The sequence below is a fragment of the Mesocricetus auratus genome, unplaced genomic scaffold (genome assembly GCF_017639785.1).
Source record: "Mesocricetus auratus isolate SY011 unplaced genomic scaffold, BCM_Maur_2.0 Super-Scaffold_15014, whole genome shotgun sequence".
Taxonomy (NCBI): domain Eukaryota; kingdom Metazoa; phylum Chordata; class Mammalia; order Rodentia; family Cricetidae; genus Mesocricetus; species Mesocricetus auratus.
In genome coordinates, this window is record NW_024429186.1 from 3,222,595 (window position 1) to 3,239,005 (window position 16,411).

The 16,411-nt window shown below is 47.0% G+C and overlaps 1 protein-coding gene across 5 annotated transcripts in view; it reads left to right on the forward strand.

Moving 5' to 3' along the window:
- Positions 1-13,320: 13,320 nt before the first annotated feature.
- The window catches only part of Dync2i1 (dynein 2 intermediate chain 1), a 51,893-nt gene continuing 48,802 nt past the window's right edge, over positions 13,321-16,411 (forward strand). For 4 of the 5 annotated variants that reach the window (XR_001197364.3, XM_013123948.3, XM_013123949.3 and 1 more), the window contains exon 1: positions 13,321-13,484. Coding sequence is in view for 4 of the 5 variants with exons in the window: in XM_013123948.3 (XP_012979402.1) it covers positions 13,470-13,484 (15 nt within the window). In the remaining variant the exon portion in view is untranslated. The remainder of the gene's footprint in view (positions 13,485-16,411) is intronic. The other variant, XM_005084457.4, reaches the window with a different exon arrangement.

Here is a 16,411-nt window from a genome sequence, read left to right on the forward strand (position 1 = left end):
CCTCGTACTAATGAACACAGCCAGCTTCCAGAGTGTAGCATCTACTGTTTTCCAGCAAAAGGGCCCCTAGGTCTCTGATGGACGGTTGAGTTTGTGGCTGGAAAAGCGAAAGTGCATAATCATGCCGGGCTATTTTGTGCCACAGGAAACGGAAAGAACCATTTGACATCAAAGGGCCTGGGAAGCTACTCAGAGGGGACTGTGACTTGCCAAATCTGAAACAATTTTAGCAGCAAAACAGAATGCTATTTGCAGATGCTACTATTTGGATGAAGAAAAAAAATATCTCTCAGAGGTCATGTGCTAAAGACCTGACCCTAGTGTAGCAGTGTTCAGAGGCAACAGAGCCACGGGGCTCTAAACTTATGAAGATGAACCCTTGGGTAAATTCACTGGCGGGAACTATTGGGAGGTGGGGCCTAGGTGAAGAAAGCAGGTCTTTGGGGTCTTGCCTTCTCTTTTTATTAGTCAGTGATCTCTAGGGGGACAGAGCCAGAGAGGGGTTTGGGAAGGCCGGTTTTGTACTAGAAGGCTTGGTGGTACATAATAGACATCTGGAAAGAGGATGTTTTTTAATCTAACCTCCAGAAATCCTTCTATAGCCCAGCTTGAGCTCACCTCTGGTTATGTGGACACCCTGAGCCCTAACACTTAGATGGCTTTTATTGCTAGCAAGTTGACAACAACATACACTTATTTCCAGGCCACCATGAAGTGAGCATGAATGTTCAAAGGAGCTTACTTCTTCGCTACTCTGCCTCAACACACGCCCTCAAGGAAATGGGGCCAGTGGACTAAAGTTCAAAATCATGACGGCAATAAACTTTTTTTCTTTTAGGTTTTTTTGTCCTTAGGTATTTTGTCCCAATATTGGAACAGATAACTGGGGGATTTTACTCCAGTGAGCAAAATAAGAACCCTCAAACTCATACTGGAAGAATGGATGAGTGAGTGATGGATATGTATAAAGAAATGGTGGAGACAGAAGGTTTCTTTTTAACACTAGAATGTCACTTAGTACAGCAGGAATGGAAAAGAAGTGACCTTTTAGCAGCCTTCATGGTGGGATTGATACAGGACTGAACTATTAATGGAAGAACAGGACAGAAACTGGGGGATTGAGTGGAAGCTACTAGAAAGACAAAAATGCTAATCAGAGAAAATGGAGAGTTTGTGGTGAAAAGAAGACAATAGACATCAGTGTGTTGGAGGTGACAGAGGTGTACAGCCCCAGAGCAAGATGACCCTGGTTGAAATAGTAAGTCCCAATTTAGTGTTCTGAGAAGAGCACACCACAGCAGCCCTTCCGGAATGTTGTCCCAGAAGCCACACGGCCTGAGTCTGGCCTGAAGGAATGTTCTCATATGAAGGCAATGCATTCTAAGGGCTGCAGATACTGTTTGGTAGAGGGGTTGCCTAGTATATGAAAGGTCCTGGCTTTGACCTCCAGGGCTGCACACAGAATAAGCATCCTTGGGAGGCTGGAGAGATGGCTCGGAGGTTAAGAGCACTTGGGGCTCTAGCAGAGGACCCAGGTTTGGTTCCCAGCACCCACATGGCAGCTGATAACCATCTAGAACTTCAGTTCCGGAGGATCCGTTTGCCTTTCCTGGCCTCCAGGACACTGCTCACTTGGAACACAGAAATACTTTCAGGCGAAACATTCATACACATAAAGTGAAAATAAAAATTCCCCCCCAAATCATCCTGTGATCTTTAAAGGTTCTTTTAAAAGCTCTCATTGGTTAGACAATTGCAAAGAACCACACGCACACACAAACCCATTAATCTATGAATCATTAAGTGTATTCCTCGATTGAGGATTCTGGAGTCCTCATTATCCAGTCACCTCCCAGAGACCCTATCTTTGACTTCCTCCCTCAACAAATGATCTTTGGGGGGGTGTTTTAGATCCAAGCCATAGCAAACCCTTATATAAGTTCATTTAGGTGACAGAAAGCTTAGTTGAGCTTAGTTGTTGTAATTGTGCAGCTGAGGGCTCCGTCTTGTCATTTTTTTATCATCTGAAAATCACCTTCGTGTCTTTCAAGGTGTAGCATTTTCCTCCTTTTCTAGATATCTTTCTGACACACTCTAACATATTAACTTCTTAAGCCAGGCCCCATGTGAAGGTATTATCATCCCTCCCTCCCTCCTTTCCTTCCTTCTTCCCTCCCTCCCTCCCCCCCTCTGTGTGTGTGTGTGTGTGATGTTTATCTATACAAGGCCTCACTCTTAGCCCAGGCTGGCCTGGAACTCACAGACTTAAAACCCATGATGATCCTCCTGCTGCCACCTCCCAAGTGCTACCCATACGTAAGGGAAAAGAACCAAAAAGAGCATGGTCACGAGCATGGAGATTCAATTGCTAGTCTCCTCATTGGTACATACAGTAGAGGAGCATTACGTGGCTTACTGAAACCCAGGAACGGCTCAAGCATGGCTTGCCATAAATGAAAAATGACGTAAATTTATAAAGGAAGCCACAGTTGTAGCATCCCAAAATTCCATCTTCCCTGACCGTTTTAGTTCAGATGATAATGTAAAATAGCAACAATGGCAACCTCACTGACGTCATCTATTGAGTGTTAAGTTTATGATAGGAATCACACTTTACGTAATGGGCTGGGAATTACGGCCACAAGCTCAAAGCGTGGCACAGGGACGTAAGTATTTGCAAAATGAAGACAGATACAAAAAGATTTACTGAGCTTTAGAACAAAAGGAAGCAAACTCACCTCAGAGGAGCAGACGTCAAGAAATAATTGAATTGAGGGCTGAAATCAATAAAGTAGAAACTAGGAAAATGATACAAAGAATCAATGTAACAAAGAGTTGGTTCTTTGAGAAAACCAACAAGATAGACAAACCTTTATCCAAACTTACCAAACGGCAGACTATGAACATGCAAATTAATAAAAAGATTTACTGAACAAAATGCTCTTCAAGACAGATGCAACAGGCAGATTTGTAGAGAATCTTGAAAGGGGATGGAAAATTTTTTTGTAATAGTTAAAGGAAGTTATTTGCTCTTATCTTCTGTGCAGTTTGTGCGGAGTTCATATCTGGAGAGCTAAACAGGTTTCTTGTTATCTTGTCAAGTAGTAAATTTTACAGCATCAGTGGTCCTTCCGGAGCTGGGATAAGGCGCCATGTTTGTATAAGGCATCGCAAATCACTGGAACCAGGCTCTAAATAGTCTAGGCCTGATTGCTGAAGTATGTGAACTTTCGCTTTGAGTTTTATCCTTTTTGCCTCATTTCCCCTTCACAGCTCAACAATGTCAAGCCACTAACAGAGGCTTTGTTCTTCTTTGTTCTGTAGCTGCTGCAAGGGCTGAGTGGGGGGACCACAGGGCCTTTATTTACACTGGTGATCGGCCAGGATTGATGAGTGCGAGGCATAAAAAGGATTGAATGACATTTTGGAGAGGGGAAGGACTAGTCATCACAGGAGCTTGAAAGCCAGCTTGTGACATCACTTGAAGGTGAAGAGGTTCTTGGTGGGTGCTGTCTCTGAGGCTGTACTATCTGGAGCGTAATGATCCATAATCTGAAAAATACCAATAGTGCTACAAGGTTAAGTGATTGTGTTAGTTACTTTTCAATTGCAGTGACACATCGTTGCCAAGAAAACTTCTAAAATAAGTCATTTAATTGGGTTTATGGTCTCAGTGGATAGATTCCGTGACGGCTGTAGGAAAGGATGAAAGCTCACCTTTGGATCCACAAGCAGGAGGCTGAGAGAGCCCAGGTCTTTAGAAACCTGAAAGCCTACTCTTAGCGACACACCCCTTTCAACAGACGCACATCTCCTAATCCTTACCAAACAGTTCTATCGATTGGGAAGCAGATATTCAGACATATGAGCCTTCCTGGGGGACAGACTCACTCTCAGCATATCCCACTTCCTAGCTCCTATCATCCTGTGGCCACTTCATAACATAAAACATATGTAGTCCAACCTCAAAAGTCTCCATAGTCTTCCAGTATCGATACTGTCTAAAAGTCCACAGAGTTAATTCTGAGACTCAAGACGAGCAAGCTAGTTTTATGCCGACACAAGTAGCGTCATCAGAGTGGAGGGGGCCTCAACTGAGAAAATGCCTCCATGAGATTGGAATGTAGGCAAACCTAGAGTGCATTTTCTTAATTAGTGATTGATGGGGATGGGCCCAGCCCGTTGTGGGTGGTGCTACCCCTGGGCTGATGGTCCTGTGCTCTTTAAGAACGGCTAAATAAGCCGGGCGTTGGTGGCGCACGCCTTTAATCCCAGCACTCGGGAGGCAGAGGCAGGTGGATCACTGTGAGTTCAAGACCAGCCTGGACTACCAAGTGAGTTCCAGGACAGCCTCCAAAGCCACAGAGAAACCCTGTCTCGAAAAAACAAAAAAACAAAAACCAAACAAACAAAAAAGAACGGCTAAATAAGCCATAAGGAGCAAGCCAGTAAGCAGCATCCCACCATGGCTCCTGTATCAGCTCTTACTTCCGGGGTCCCGCCCTGATTGAATTCCTGCCCCGACTGACTTCCTTTGATGATGAACAGCCATGTGAAGTTTAAACCAAGTTGACGCTTTCCTCCCCAGCTTGCCTTTGGCCATGGTATTTCATCACAGCCTAAAAACCCTAGATAGGACATAAGACGATACCAGGGACAGGAGTATTGCTATGACAAGCCTGACCATGCTGCTTGTTGGAGTAATGTGGACGACTTTGGGGACTTTGTACTAGTAAAGGGGGCTGGACACTTAAAGTGAGGCCTAATGGGCCATCCTGGTAGGATCATGGAACACAGTGCTTCGGGTGATTTGAACGATAGGGGCCCAGCTCAAGAAGTTCAAGAGGAAAAGAATATTAATCAATGGCCTAGGGACCATTCTTGTGATATTTTGGCAGAGAACATGTCTGCTCTTTGCCCTTACCCTAAAATCTGCCTGAGGACAAACCAAAGAGTTTTGGATTAACGACGTTTGCATAGGAGATTTCCAGAGCAGCCTAGTATTGACTATGTCGTGTGGTTATTAGTAATCACCCCGTGTAGATCCATAATAAGAGGGAGAAAGCTGGATGAAGAGAAATGCGAAATGTCCTGTCTGAGAAAAGAGGTGTGCTCAGTGCTCAAGCAGATGAAATGTGTGGAGAAAATCCTGATGCTAATGGAATAAAGAGAGTGGTGACCTCAAGGCAAGACGCCCCACCCACCCAGCTAAGCTTCCAGCTCCTGAAAGGGAATAAAGGAGAGCTTAAGCAGTCGGGGCACCACCACCAACAGAAAGCTGGTGCAGATGCAATGGAAGGAGGGGGGCAGTTTCCAGCCCCATCGAGCAGATGACCTTGGCAACTTTAGTCTAACCCTGGTTCTGACTTCACAGTCAAGAATACAAGTAAGGGGTCACGGAGTCTTCCTCTGCAGACAAGGAAAGCTACTGAGTCCAGGCGCGTGTCAGGGGTGCCCCTGTAAAACAGCGGTTACTTCTGAGGCCCTTTGTATTTTAGTGGGGGAACTCCCTTAGTCACCCAGAGAAAGTCTACTAGAACTAGCAAACATGGGGGTCCCTTGCATAGGGATATGGGGTGAAATCTATGTTCTGTGCTGGCTGGACTACAGAAGGGAAGTGGGTGTGGGGAACACCTCAGGATTGGCCTGATGATAGGTGGGATACATTCTGGAAACGAACCACAAAGTCTGAGGAATTGTAGTGACCACGGGAAGAACGACTATAGAGTTTTAGAGGTCTTTGGTCCTCAGATGTGTGGCTTGGCAGAAATAATCGAGAATCTTTCAGTGGAAGGATCTAAGGAACAACAAACAGCTTGTTTTCTGCAGTCTGGAACCATTCCTCAGGGGCAACTTATGAAGTCCTCATCTGAATCCTCTTGGGTTTCCAGGAGGGTACATTGTGGACAGAGGTAGGGGATTGAGAAATAAGCCTGGAATGGAATTCGAGCTCCTTGTTTGGTCTGATGTCTGGGTGTTCCTTTGAAAGATGTGAGAATAGTATTTGATGGGCTGTTCAGCCTGCCATGGTCACCTGTGTTGGAATCCAGGTAGCTTCTCATAGAGTCAGGACCTCAGAAGCCTGTTTAATTCGAATGCCATGGGCAGTGCAGGGCTCTTGTATCTCAGAAAAGCATAGACTGAATCTGTGTGAATGTTAACTGTCATTCCTGCCTCTGGGTGTAGAGCCCTACTGAGGGCAATTAGTCCTGCTTTGGGGGCTGACCTGGAATTGCCCAGAAAGAGCCCAGATTGTATGACCTCTGTAAAACTCACTGTCGTATACACTAAAGACTTTGTCCTGCCTCCATAAACTACCGCCATCTGTCAACTAGGTAACCTCTGGTTGAGAAAGCGTGGAATCTTGCAGATCTGGTCTGCTACTCCAGGCCAGCTGTCTCCACACAGGAATGCTGTAGAAAGGCCACTAGGGTAGGTAGGATCTGGCAGTGAGGTAGCAGAATTTAAAGTCCGGCCAGGTTCTATAGGCTAGTATTTCTTTCTCATACTTAATTTAGATGCCTCCCCTAACCAAGAGTGGCCACAACTCTCTGTGTCTTGAGTCAAGGGTGCCACCCCCATACTGCTTTGGAAAGATAATCAACCCGGTTCTGAGAGGATCCCTAACTTTGGGTTAGAACTCTCAGTGCTAATCACTGTCACTCATGTACACAAAGAGAAGGGTTAGAAAGATCAGGGAAACCCCGTGCTGGTGCAGAAGTAAATATCTGCCTTAGGAAGCCCAGTACCTATATTATTTTTAGGGCTTAATCTCACAGTCCTTCCTCTAATCCCCCTGAGGTCTGATAGAGGGGGTTAGCTAGGAAGTTTAACAGCAGAGTCCTAATTCTGCAAAACCCTGCTGTGCCCAAGAAGTCCCTGAGTTGTTGTTTTGTGTCTGGGGTCTTTGTAATCAAATTGATATCTTTGCAGTACTTGGAAAGGGTTCATCCTTGTGCCTGAGGTTAGTAAAAGTCCCATGTCCTGAGGACACTGATGTGAGACAGTCCTATTGAGCTTCTGAGTAACCTCAATGCAGTGATGTTCTGTAATTGGGAAGCAATAGGAACGGAGAGTCTAGACAGATGAGAGTAAAAAGAAAACAATTATCATATGTGACCTCTTTATTGCCAAGGTAGGATTGGTTTGTGGAGAGCCACATGTGTGTAGTAGACTAGCAACCAATTTATCAGTGAAAAGCTGTGAGCCATTCTATGTTTCCAATTTAAATGAATATTGGGGGTGTTGAGGAAAGCTGTTAGGGTCCCTAAGGGTAACTGTGACAGGAGAGGCTGTGGACTTCCAGGAATGTAGGTATCCCAGATTATGTGTGAGAACTTGTTGAACCTATAGAAGAGGCCCCATGGAAGGACACCGAGGCCCTAGATGTTCCTAGGTCTCCTATGGGGCAGGGAAGTTGGTGTTAATATGCTGTAAGAGCCTCTGGATGAATCCAAACATTTAGACAAGATGACCCTACCTAGGAGGGGAATGGGGCAGCCAGGTAGCAAGAGCAGGGAATGTGTGGTGGTCTGAAAAAGAATGGTCCCCATAAGCTCATACATGTGAGTGCTTGGTCACCAGGGAGTGGAACTGTTTGAAAGAGTTACAAAGAGTAGGCGTGGCCTTGTTGGAGGAATTGTGTCACTGGAGGTGGACTTTGAGGCTTCAAAAACCCGCGCCAGGCTCAGTGTCGTTTTTTTTTGTTTGTTTGTTTGCTTTTGTTTTTTGTTGTTTTTGTTTTTGTTTTCTCTCTCGACCTACACACAGATCAGGAAGAGGCTCTCAGCTACTTCTCCAGTACTGTCTGTCTGCTCCCCTGCTCCCCACCTTGATGATAAAGGACTAAACCTCTGAAACTGTAAGCAACCCCCCAATTAAGTGCTTTCTTTTATTGTAAGAATTGCCTTGGTTATGGTGTGTGTTTCTTGGCAGTCAAAGAACAGTGACTAAGACGGAATGAGTGAAAATGTTTGCCTATCACCCCGGTTAAGAGGGGTGTAATAGGGGCTAGTCAGGGCTTGCTGTTAATCAGTGAGGAGGCTGACCCAGAGAGTGTGCTTAGGAAAGGGAACATTGCTTCAGGGCTGATAAGGAATCTAATTGGGGTCATGGTCCTATCAGTTCTCAGAGGAAGAGGGACCACTTTATGTTAAGCACCTCGTAGTCCAGGAACAAAGTTGGGGTAGATGCCCATTTTTCAGGTTTGATTTGAGCCTGGACTTCCTGGGTGGAGGCTAGCCTTTTTTTTTTCTTCATGAGGTAGAGAGACACATTCTTGCATGTAGAGGCTCCCACTTCACAGATTGAATATGGCCCTAGCGGAGGAATATAGCCTGATGGCTTTTCAACCACTTGGCTGAAATGTCCTGGCTTACCACATCAACAGCAGGAGGCATTCGTCCAAAAGCTAGGTCAGCTCCCTTAGACTGAACCAGATGGCCACTGCATGAAGCACTAGGAGTTCCTGAGTTAGGAAGAGAGTACGTCCATTTAAGGTTTCGGTTTGTCTTTTTTCTTTTGCAGTTTCGTCCCTCTGGCTTTTGGTGTCTCCTCTGGGTTATTAAAGGCTCCCAGAGCCATGTTAAATAAGTGTGGAAAGGAGTCTAGGGTCTCTGGCATATTTTTAAGTCTAATGTCTGGAGTGGGTTGGCTTATGAGATATACAGACCAGTGTGCTGGTTTTTATGTTTTCAGCTATCCTGGGCTGAAATAGATCAGGGTTCTTGGGACGCTCCCTGTGTTATTGCCTGCAGCCCGTTATAGTTAGTGTGTTAGTGATGACCCACCCTTTCCAGTCCCCATAGTGCCCTGTGTCAGTGGCTTACATGAGCAATGATGTCCCGCTTTGGGCAAATCGACAGGCGTTGGCCTTTCTGTAACTGATGGTGAGCATGGGTCCCGTCAGCTCAGATGCATGGTAAGGACTGGAGATCAGACTGAACCCCTGAAGCCCGTGGTTAGGATGATACAGTTGTATTTCTGGATTAGATACGTAGTGATAGTGATCTATCCCTTCGGATTCCTAAATGAAGGTGGAGTCCTGGCTAAACAACCAATGTTTGTATCATATTTGGGGTGGGCCGGACATTGGAAAGTGGACATTGGAAAGTGGACATGCACTCAGATGGTGCTGAGGTCCCTGCTAAGCTCCTAATAAATGGGACTGGGAGGGAGGGAGGGAGAGAGAGAGAGAGAGAGAGAGAGAGAGAGAGAGAGAGAGAGAGAGAGAGAGAACACGTGTGTGTGTGTGTGTGTGTGTGTGTGTGTGTGTGTGGATGAGGAAGAGAGGCTACAGAGAGAGAGCTGTGTAGGTGAGAAGCAGGAAAAGAGGGTGTAATGGGAACAGAGCTGGCAGAGGGAGGGGCGGGGTGGAGGGAGGGGCGGGGCGGCTGGCAACACAGAAGCCACAGGTGGGGCGGGGGCTTGTGTGTGCCCAAGGATGTCACCTGAGGTCAGCGCAGGAGAAGTAGACTACTACTGTCTAAGACTGTCCTATCAAAAGACCAGGCTTGGATCCAGACATTTGAGAGTTCTTTCCTAAATCATGACAAAGGAGATATGATTTTAGGATGCATTTACAGCTCAGGTGCTACAGGGCAACGAGCGTTCTGATTTGGAGGCCGTTGTAAGTACCGCAGTCTGTTACAAAGGAAGACACTTTAAAGAAATACAGAATACAAGGATAAGATTTAGACCGATTTTTTTGAGAGCATATCTAGGAGTGAGTCAGAAGGCATAGGAGGGATGAGACCTTTCAGGCATGTATTCTCCAGATGGTCTTTGAAGGCAGCAGCGCCCCCTGTTGTCAGGCGTGAGACCTGCTCTAACCTAGCGTATCTCCTGAGAATAGAGAGAAGGCGAAACCTGATTCCACTGCAGAGCCTGGTGGGTGGTAGGGCTCCACTGACATTGACTGTGCATTAGTCATGACGAATTGGCCATGGGGTGGGGGTAACCATACCATGCGGGAGAGAGAAAAGTCCTGGATTTCCACAGGCCTGGGATCAGCCCAGCTGGAGGGAGAAGCAGCAGTCGAGGACGACAAATATCAACCACTGGCCTTTCTCCCTCCTCACTGCCCCAGTTGATCCGTCCAGGAAGAGCTTCTGTTTGCAGCCACACCCACACGTGTTGAGAGTGAAGGAGCTCCTGGAAGGAGTTCAGGGTGGCCGTTTACCCTTGGGACTTACAGTGGTCACCCTCACTTTTTCTTCTACCTTTGGGTCTCACTAAAGAGTGACCTTATGGAGGCTGGACTGGACCGACAGCCTCCAAAACAATACAGAGAAACCCTGTCTTGTAAAAAACCAAAAAAAAAAAAAAAAAAAAAAAGAGTGACCTTAGCCAGGATATTTCCATTGTCAGTGGAAACGAAGACCTTCTGCAAAAGTCTGGAGGTAACTCCTTAGCATCTAATGGGCTGGGTGACAGCGGTCTGGAGGCACAGCTGGGCTCCAGCCAGCTCACAGGCTGGTCAGTTGACCTTCACTAACGCAGAGTGAGGAGAAACCAGTGGAGGCAACGAGAGCGTTCCCCATCCAGGACTCTAAAGTATTATGTACAACTCACATTCTGTTTCAACTCTACAGCTCTGTTATAAACACAGTTGGTTACTACTGAACACTCTCACCTCTCTCTAAGTTTGTATCCACTTTTGTTTTTCTGCCTCTGTTGATTCCTAGCCTCTCTTACTGGTTAATTGTGCTTAAAATTTTAACCAAAATTAAGCTTGTCTTAAATTCATTCTCTTCTTCTAGTTAGACACCTGCCATTTCCTCAACCATTGCCATTTATAAGCTGCTCTTGGCTTTTTACATCATTTAATAATTGATTATATAATCTTTTCTAATAGTTATGAGTGGCTACAGGTCCAGAACGTGCTTTGTCTCCTATTTCTAGCACTCTATATAAGTTATCAGTTCATCAGAATGGATTCACAGAATCTCCTAGTGAATAAGCAAATGTGGAAGATGTTGTAAGACATATGATTGGTTGACAAATCAGACGCTAAGAAAATAATTGTTCTGTTGTCATCTATAGGTGAAAATCTACTTAACTCTTCATATACAGCGAGACATGATGATGTGGGTAATTCTGTAGGATCCAGCCTCTCCCTCCTAACCCCCCCCGTCTCTTTCTACATGCAGATCCTGAAGGATGAAGGTAGGATGTCAGCTTGGCTGCAAAGCATGTTGACCAGATGTCATCTCATTGGCCTTTCAGATATCCATCACGAGCGCCCTTACAATGGGCTGTTTTGTTTGAGACAGGGTCTCACCATACAGCCTACCCTGGTCTCCTAACTCAAAATCTCCCTGCCTCAGCCTCCCTCCCAGGCGGGATCACGAGTGAGCACATTTTCTTCATAAAAAGAGCTGCCAAGGATGGGCTGTTGTCCCCTTGGTGTACATCCTGTCGGACCTGTCCTCCCAGGAGCAGAACCTGGGCGCTAGAAAAGGGTGGGGGTGCTCGGTAATAACCAATTGTTTATAACAGAGCTGTGAAGCTCTGGGTGGGGCATTTGAGGTTCAACGGCAACCAAAACTTCAGAGCACCGCAGCCACCAGCCGAGCAGCTTCTCTCATCCCTCTTCCGTGGGTGGTCACGTTTGCAGCTGTTCTAATCAACTGGAAACTTCACCTCCCAGTGAGCTGTGGCTACCTGCTAGAGACCATCCTAGCCACAGAAATCATGGTACCTGCCCTGGACTTGGGTTTTGTTCTGGAAGACTTTACTGGACCCATGTACCCTGAGCACCCTCACAGGATATTTTCACACAGCTGTGAGGACCACCGTTTCGGTGGTCGTACCCTTGGCTACTGAGATGGCCATGACATCATCAGACGGCGTGAAGGAGAATCTTTTCACCTTTGCTGCTCCAGATGACTGTGCCCAACGCTATAACCTGACTTTGAAACAGCTGTTCTAACTCGGTAGGCATGAAGCCACTCTCCTGCCCATGGCAGCCAGGATACTTGTGTGACTAGCTATGCGAAAATATCCTGTTCTCCGCAGGACACCATCACTGATTTGTTTTATTAACTGAGGTTATTTTCACAGTTCCTCCCGGTAGTGAACGGTCAGTGGTGGAGGTGTGCATTTTACAGCATCAATCGGTGGCTGTAGGACTTAACGGGGTGACGACATTTTAGAGGGTTTTGTCTGCGATGAAGCACGGGTTAGCAGGGACCAGAGTGGAGAAAAATGGCTATCAGGGTAGTCAGTAGGAGTCTGGGTTGCAGATAATGGAGGAGGCTGCCTGAAGTTTGTACTAACTGCCTTTTCTAACATGGTGGGTAAGCGCCTTTATTTCCCACTCAGCCTCACATTCGACAGTGTGTGGTGCTTTCCATCAGCTGTTCTACCAGGAGGTAGGCTGCGATACAAGGCTTAAGAGAACGGGCTTTGGCTTCAGATCATCTACCAGCCCCAGTGAGCAATGCACAAAAGCTTATTATCCTTTTTTCGGCCATAGACAAAAAGAAAGAAAACAAACAACAAACAAAAACCACCACGAACAACAACAAAAAATAAACAGTAAAACAAATCACTATGAGACCTGGAGCAAAATAAGTCACAACCACCACCCCCGAGGTTACCTTCCTCCTTAAAAAAAAAAAAAAGGTACTGATCAATGGAAACAGACAACAGTAGATCTTAAGCAGATCTGAAAGGCTTAGTGTATGCGTTAGTACTTCTTGTGTGGGACGGAGCTGGGTTAGGGACCATCTTGAGCAAGCCCAAAACGGTCATACATTTCTCTAAAGCTGGGTTACTGTTACAGCACGTGGCTCGGAAAAAAAAAGCGTGGGCAAAGTAGATGTCTCGTCTGCAGAAAGCATCGTGACGTCCACTCCTTAACCCGCTCACAGCAGCTACTTTTTTCCAGACGCCTTCCGCGTCTCCGCTCCGCAGACCAACAGCCCGGCCTGGATCTCCAAGAGCCTCCTGTTTCCGTCTCCATGGCAACAGGACCACAAGGCGTGCACCACCGCAGCTGACAGCCAAACGGTTTTCAGGAGGAGACGGCCCGGGGCGGGGCTGGGCGTGGGTGAGGGGAGGGGAGGGTGTGGTCTGCAAGGAGGCAAAGCCTTGTTCCAGCAGACAGCTCGTCCACCGCCTCCGCCTTCCCACCTTTCGCGGTCCACCGTGGGCGCCAAGGATGACGAGCTCAAGCAAGATGCAGGAAGCCGCTTCCCCCGCCGCTGGGGGGGGGTGGTGGTGGGAGAGGAGGAGGAGGAGGAGGAGGAGGAGGAGGAGGAGGAGCAGGGACGCGCAGGCGTGCTGACGACGCCGCGGGGCATGCTGGGCCTGCGACCTCGGCTGGTTGCTAGGAGACGGGGACGCCTGGCTGCCGGGGTCCCGGAGCCGCGGACTGTGTAGGCCCCGGCCAGCCAGAGGAGCCGAGCGACGGCGGGCTCGTCTTCCCCGGGGGCCCCCCGCGCCTGCCCCGGGCTCGAGGGGCCATGGAGCCTGGGAAGGTCGGTGTGCCGCGGGGGTCCGGCCGGCCCGCGCCCGGGCTCCCCCCCCCCCGACTCTTTGGCAGCCCTGGGGGAGAGACCGCGTGTCTTTTCCTAGGCCTGCACTGAGCAGGGAGCTGGAGGCCGCGTCTGGGTCCGGGTCTCAGCGTTGCAGACCTGGTCTGCTCCGGGCGAGCGGGCGGGCGGGCGGGCGAGCGGGCGAGCGCGGATTCTGGGGGGAGCATGGCTGAGAATCCACTGAAGGAAGAAATCGCAGGAACCCTGGTCTTGAGGCAGCCTTGACGGGCACTGGTCCTCTTTCTGGAGGGTTTAGAGCAGGCAGAGCAGAACAAGCCCAGAGGTGCAGTCTCTGAGCCCATGGTGGATACGGTCTGCTGAGTTTAACCTTTGTATGCCATTTGTGTTACGAATTCCATGTTTTTAGGGTTTTGTGTTTGGTTTGGCGGAATACGAATTTTTAAAGTATGCCCTTAGGATCCTATCAGTTCCCTCTGAAAAACATGGATCCCTTTTCATGTCTGTTTCAATTAATTTGGATCTTCTCTTCCCATCTTTTGGTTTACTGGGTAAAAGTTTGTCCAGTGTGTTGTTGTTTTTTTATTTTTTCTCAAAGAGCCAGCTCTTAGTTTTCATTATTGTTTTTTTTTTTTTGTTGTTGTTGCTGCTGATCCGTTGATTCCAGTCCCGAGTTGGACGATTTCTTGCCATCTCTGCTTTTGGGGGGTATTATTTCCTCCTAGTTTTTCTAGAGCTGACAGGTGTACCATGCCGTTACCACTATAAAATCCAGTTTTTGTTTTTTTTTTTTTTGTTTGTTTGTTTTTTGGTGGAAGCACTCAGTGCTATGAACCTACCTCTTAGAACTGTGTTCATTGGGTCCCTCCCTCAGGCTTGGGTATGTTGTGTTTTCATTTCATCCTAAAAAAGTCTTTAGTTTCCTGTTTTTGATTTCTCCCTTGACTCAGTTTTCATTCATCGGTGAGTTGTTCAGTATCCACGAAGTTTGCTTGCTTTCTGCCGTTTCTGTGGTTGCTGATATTTAACTTGAGCCCACGGTGGTCAGATAGGTTGCAGGGTGTTATTTCAGTGATTTCTCATAAACGTTGAGACGTGCTTTGTGTTCTAACACGTTGTCAGTCCTGGAGAAGGTTCCATGAGCTGCTGAGAAAAAGGTAGATTCTTTCGCATTTGGGCAGGATGCTCTGTTTATGTCCGTTATGCCCATTTGATGATGTTTAACTCCAGCACTTCTCTGTTTAGTGTTTGTGTGGACAAGCTGTCTGTGGACAGGAGTGGAGCACTGAAGTCACCTACTATCACTGTGTGAAGGTCAATATGTGATTTTAGCTGTGATAGTGTTTCTTCTATGAACTGGGATGTCCTTGCATTCGGTGCATAAATGTTTAGAACTGCAATATCCAGGTTTTTTTTCCCTTTTGATGAGTATGAAGTATTCCTCCCCATCTCCTCTGATAAGTTTTGGCTTGAAATCTATTTTGTCGCATATTAAAGTGGCTACCCCTGCTTGCTTCTTGTGTCTATTTGCTTGGACTACCATTTTCCATCCTTGTGCCCTAAGATGATATCTGTCCTTCAGGGTGAGGTGAATTCCACGAATGCCGCAGAAATATGGGCTCTGCTTTCTAATCCCGCCTGCCAGTCTGTGTCTTTTTATTGGGGGAACTGAGACTATTGATCTTGGGAGTTATCAATGAGCCGTGTTTACTCCTGTTACTTTTTTGTTGTGGGGTTGTCCTCCCCCGCCCCGCCCCGCCCCGCCCCATTTTTGTTTTACTGTTCCGGGATTGTTTAACTCCTTGTGTCCTCTTGTGTGTAGTCTAGCGGTTCTCAACCTGTGGGTTGAAACCCCTTTAGGAGTTGCACGTCAGATAGCCTGTATATCAGCTGATTACATTATGATTCATAACAGTAGAACAATTTTGGTTATGAAGTAGCAACTAAATAATTTTATGGGCAGGGGTCACCGCAACACGAGGAACTGTGTTAAAGGGTTGCAGCATCAGGACGGTTGAGAACCAGTGGGGTATCCAGTCTTCTCTGCAGTCTGTAGTTTTCCTTCAGTGTCTTCTACAGAGCTAGATTGGTGGACAGCGAAACTTTCTCGCACCATGACATGCTCTTCTTTCTCAATGGATTGCGGCTGACAGTTTTGCCGGGTAGAGTAGTCTGGGCTGGCACCTGTGGCTGGCCTCGTTCCTCCCTGGCTCATGAAATCTCCGTTGAAAGTCAGGTATTGCTCCAGCGGGCCCGCCTTTATATGCGACTGGGTCTTTTTCCCCTGGTCACATTCAATATTATTTCTTTGTTCTGCACATGTTGTGTTTTGATGATTACGTGTTGTGGGGAGTTTCTTTTCTGGGAAGCCCCAGGGGGACAGTGGGTCTGTAGGTGATGGAGGTGATCTGGGAGGAGTTCTGAAAATAAGGGCTTACTTCCTCATGTTTTGTTTTGTTTGAGACAGGGTTTCTCTGTGTAGCCTTGGCTGTCTTGGAACTCGCTTTGTAGACCAGGCTGGCTTCAACTCAGAGACCCACCCGCTTCTGCCTCAGGAGTGCTGAGATTAAAGGCCTGTGCCACCGTCCCTGGCAGTTCCTCCCACTTTGAGGCGAGTCCTTTACCAGCTGCACCGCTTCTCTGGTTCCCATTACCTTTCTGGATAGATTTATGAGGTTCAAATAGTGGATTTAACTCGGTATAGCATCCGATGTGCATTAGACGCTAAATGAAAATTTGTGTGTCTAGTCTCACTTATTGGTTTCTATTTTTGTATAGAAAAATCATCTTAAATTTAATTGATAGAACATCAATCATCTTTTTTTTTACAAAAGTATTTATTTATTTACGATGCATACAGTGTTTTGCCTGCATGTATGTCTGTACACCAGATCTCATTATAGGTGGCTGTG